The 5,000-nt window shown below is 46.4% G+C and overlaps 1 protein-coding gene across 1 annotated transcript in view; it reads left to right on the plus strand.

Moving 5' to 3' along the window:
- The window catches only part of LOC126573193 (pneumococcal serine-rich repeat protein), an 84,732-nt gene that overhangs the window by 73,053 nt on the left and 6,679 nt on the right, over nt 1-5,000 (plus strand). Inside the window, exon 2 of the mRNA XM_050233148.1 lies at nt 4,700-5,000. This exon is cut by the window's right edge and continues 240 nt beyond it. Coding sequence (XP_050089105.1) covers nt 4,717-5,000 — 284 coding nt within the window. The 5' untranslated portion in view covers nt 4,700-4,716. The remainder of the gene's footprint in view (nt 1-4,699) is intronic.

Below are 5,000 nucleotides of genomic sequence, written 5' to 3' on the forward strand. Positions count from 1 at the left end.
TTACCGTGTCAGCGAACCAGCGAACGGTCATTAATTCGAGGTTGATTTAAATAAAGAATGGAAATGACATAATAAGCTATTGCCGAGCGTGTGCACGGCCGGAAAAATGGGACACAAAATCAGCATTTTGGACAGGGAAGTTTGATTGTTTTTGTTGCCACTTTCCTTCACCGTTCTCTTCGCTTCATTACCATCACTATTACAGAGAGAGTAAAGCGGTAACTATTCATTAAGTTTGACTTTCATTACTCGCCACTCTGCCACCTCGTGGACGGGAAACTCGATGGAAAGGGAAACAGAGATTCATCGGTGGCGTCAACAAATAGAAAAACCATTCCCCATGTGTCATTCGACTGTCGTGGCCCATTTAACCTCACGAAACGTGGGTGCTCGCACAATCCATAAACAGTTTCGAACTTTCATCCTTTTCCTTTCGCACCGTGCGCTGCGCTCCACCACAAAGAGCACCTGCTGTAACGGTGCTACTAGTGTTTGAGGCACTCGCACCGGGACCACCACCTCCAGGTGAACTGGTTTGAACAGATTTTCCGCTCCGCGATGGAAAATCGATCAAAATCAAATAGAGTCACCAGCTCGTGTGTGACTGCCCAATCGCCCGATTTTGCATATTATTGATTTCTCGTTCGGGATTTTCAATCCAATCAATTCAATTTTTCATCCCCCAACCCATCCATCGAAGCCCAACCATCCGTGTCTCGGCCAATCACAGTTACCACATCTCTGTGTGGGGAGGGGAGAGTGACCCCGAGCACGGAGCTGTTTCCATCTCTTTCACTGACGGCTGATCGCTAGTCACGAATATGTTTTGCTTGGCTTTTTTCTCCTGCCCTGCTGCTGCTGCTGCTGACGCCACCTGCAGTGGATATACGTTCTACGAAATTTACTTTCTGGGTCAGCAAAGAGCATGAAAGCATGAACAACCCGAGGCACAGACACATACACCGATCCGATACACATCTTTATGCCCAAGGTGCGATGCCAAAGAAAGGACGCCTGTGTCTGGCGGGATCAAGTAAACGGAATAGACGCAGCTGACGAAACCGGCCAACAATGCCAGTTGGATGCTGATGTAATTTGGCTCAGCTACCACCTCCACCACCAGCACCAACAACGGTACCATTCCGCCACGAAGCATGAATCGCAACCACCGTTCACCTTCAAATTCGTGATGTGATTTATGGCCAATCATGTGCGATTCAAGCAGACGAGTGATACACGCTCCGGCGACGAGATGCTCACAGGGCGCTATTGTACGGAATGGAACGGAACCGTAACACACGAGTTGTGGTTGGAATTGTGCTTCAATTTTCCTGTCACACCAACTGGCACAGGCTAATGAATTATTCAGTGTGGCTGCTATTTATCGATGTGTGTTTATCGCTATTATCAAATTTGCAAAATGGTTGTCGCTTCTCCATTTTTCTACCTCTTCCCTCTTCACGGTACGGGCTGCAGCTTGGGGGGGCCACGTACGTTCGCTTGCGCCCACCACACACTCACTAATTGACTGCTTTCGTGATCCACGTGATACCGCTTAATTTGTTCTTCTGATCATTGGCCATTAGCGTGAGAGGGGGGGAATGGGAAGCCACTTCCTACCTTCCTCCACTCTAGGCCACGATAATTGAATTAATAACCCGGGTAGCATAACATTTTAACCCTCGCATGCAACCGCAGCACCGGATGCGCAAGTGAGCGAACGAGCGAGCCAAACATGTGCACCCATAAAGCACATAAGCACCCGGTGAATGCGATCGTTGCGGTAACCCGTGGGGGTACGGGGAATGCAACGAGGTTTGTCAACCACGGAGCCTCTTGGTCACAACTTCCTGGCAGTAGGAGAGACGCAGCAACGATGAATATTCATATAAATCAATAAAACTCCGGTCAGCATGCTTGATGGTCGTTGGCTGGCTGGCTGGCTGGGAGGCTGGCTGGCGGGTGTGCCAAACAGTGTGCCAGTTTGTTGCACAGTTTGTTTGCCGTAATTTGTACATCACCAGCGCCCTCGTTGTCCCATCAAAAATCAACAGGCAATGGAGAGATGGGCTGCGGTCACCCTGCCGGAAAGTTGCCCGTTGCGCAACCCTTTTTCTTTATCAACAATTGTGTTTGAATAGCCACCGTAGGTCGAGGACAAAGTTCCATAATTCATTTTGCCTTTCCCCTCCCCCTGTGGGTCACCACATAGCTGCTGATGCGGCTTAACTGGGTTCCGGCAGTTGCAGTGCACCGCAGTAGCAAATATGGAGGGCAAATTTGTTAATCCAGTAGACGGTAGTGACGTTAGGATGCACATGAGGATGATGCGTACGTTAGCACCCGATTTGCACCCGACCTGGAATCCAACCCCAATGGGTCACAGTCTTGCAGAAGCTGCATCCAGGAGTGATTTATGGGAATGGTTCATCGTTGCACATTTGTTAGCATGTACGACGTAGGGGAGCTCCTAGGGAATCCTGCATAATATAGTGACGAGTGTTGCCTGAGGACAAATAATTCAACAACTGCACATCGTTTAAGGCCGATCGGTTTGTGAGGACGTGAGGAAAAAGACAAATCAAATGCAACCAGTGAAAGTATGGTCTTCCTTAATCGACTGGATATAATTCAGCAGCGTACCCTCTGTTAATTGATAGAAAGTGTTTATTTGCTTTGTTGATCGGTTGAATCGAATCATACGGTACACGGGAAATTGAACCAAAAGAGTCTAGAAATGAATTGAATGTAGCTCGTTTCATTTACGCTCAAATTTGTGTCTCATTGGTGCGTAAATACATAGAATAAAATAGACAAAAAGTGCGTCCGATTTTTTCACATCTGCAATGAATTCACTTGAAACAATATCATGATTACTTAGTATCAGAAACATTGGAGTTAAAGTATTTGTATAGCTCAGAGCATAGTTTTGAAAAGAAAAACTAAAACGTTTGCCGCTTGGAATGCAAAATATACTTTATCTTTTAAAGTTAATTTCATTCTATAGCATAAGATTATATTATCACACGCAAATCGAACAGAAGGATTAGACTTCACACTTGACGAGAGTTGACATTTTTTCCCTTTCCCTTAATGTCGCAGAAGCCGAGATATAGCTCTTACATGATAAGTCAAATAGAAAAAAAATTCAGCGCCTTGTTGACATTAATTGAGACACATTCCCTTGATGAGCACATACATGTATCTCTTACACTCTATTAATAGCAGTTCTATCTGAATTGAATAATCATTTAACAAAAAATGGCAAGAAAAAAGCAATTGAAAGCAGCTTTTGTTCAATTTCTCTTTCCCTTTCCAAGTACGTTTAACTGATCTCACTGTACCACAAATACATGGTGCGTTTTGAAAGTAATGAGATTGGATTCTTCCTGACTAAACGGTTTGAGATAAAGTGTTCAAATTTTTACGATAAGATAGAAGAAGGATTTAGCATGTTTTTTGTTGATGAAACATCGTAGAACGCTTCTTTCTATGGACCAATTGATATTGCGCGGATCATCCCGGACCTCTTTCCTGGTAAGGAACAACATTCTGTTGGAGCCAGAACCTCATCAAAGACCCAGACATTCATTTTTGTGTGCTCTGTGCCAGTAAAAAGGTCTGCGATGATCCGGGCCTTACCAGTGCTCCATAGAAAGGGGCGTTCTACGAAATTACATCTACGAAAAACATGGTTCACGAAAAATTGTCCTATTTTAATTAATAATTTGGTCATAGTCGAACGAAATAAAGTGAACACTTTATCTCAAACCGTTTATTCAGGAAAAATCCAGTCTCATTGCTCATTACTACAACGAACGATGTAGTTAAGCTGCTACTATTACACTAATGCGCTTCAACATTTTTATTACGCGGTAGCCAATCGCTAATAAAGCAAACCAAATATTAGCTCAAACCCCGAGAACATTCCACTAAAGACTTTCCATTCCATTTCCATTCGAGGTTAATAGAAATAGTTTCCCTTTGGCGTAAACAGAGCCAACAAGGGGCGATCGTTTTGTTTACCGCCCCAACGGTTGTACCGCCGACCAAACGCCACACATTTCCAGTCCATTTCAGTCTCGACTTTTTGATGCCGGCATCGATATCGATGCCCGCACACATATCACGAACACCATGGACACGCGCACACACAATCCGGGTGACCGCCGAAGACGGGCGGGTGAGCCGCGATCGAGCGAACGGCAACATCCTGCAACTGTCCAAACAGATTGATGTTCGATTAAAAAGTGATGGAAGATGCGTCCCCCCCCAAAAATCGAGCAGATAATGTAAACCGAAACCGGTCAAATCAAAATCTGGCCACGACCGGTGGTGAAGGTGATGGAAGGAGAAGGCGAACGTTGCTCCAAAGTCCGTATCACCGAACGTCTGCACCCGGTTCGCACCAACTCTTGTAAACTGTTATGACTTTGGCCTTCAGCGCAGCGCGGCACCCTTTCTCTTTCCCTCACTAACAGAAACCTATGAGTGCGTTGAGCAGACGGAATTTAATCAAAACATAAACCGACCCATGACGTCATCGTGCACATGAACTTGGTGCTGGTGCTCGGTGCTGGGTGCCTTTTACTGCACCATTCAGACCACGTCTGTGCTCTGCTTCGATTCCTTCTTCAACGCACGCATCTCATCCACTGTTTTCGTGTCTTTTCTTTCCTTTCTCGCTCTTCCTCCACAGAGAATGTGTCCATAGCAATGGGAAAAGCCGCGCGACGGTCAGTTGCGTCAGATCCGTCGTCGCCGACCCTTCCCTACCACTACCAGCATCAGCATCAACCGAGCGTACCGAGCCGGTCGCGGGAAGTGCACCAGGCGGAGCACTACTACGATCCATCGCCGCTCTCCTACTCGGCCTACACTGCACCGGTTTCCGGTTCCTCCTTCGCGTCCTCCTCCTCCTCCTCCTCCTCGTGGGCATCCGATTTTGAATCGGAGTCAACGGAACCGTTGGTGTCGGAGAGCGGAGAAACGGTCATCGA

This window comes from Anopheles aquasalis, chromosome 2 (genome assembly GCF_943734665.1).
Source record: "Anopheles aquasalis chromosome 2, idAnoAquaMG_Q_19, whole genome shotgun sequence".
NCBI lineage: Eukaryota > Metazoa > Arthropoda > Insecta > Diptera > Culicidae > Anopheles > Anopheles aquasalis.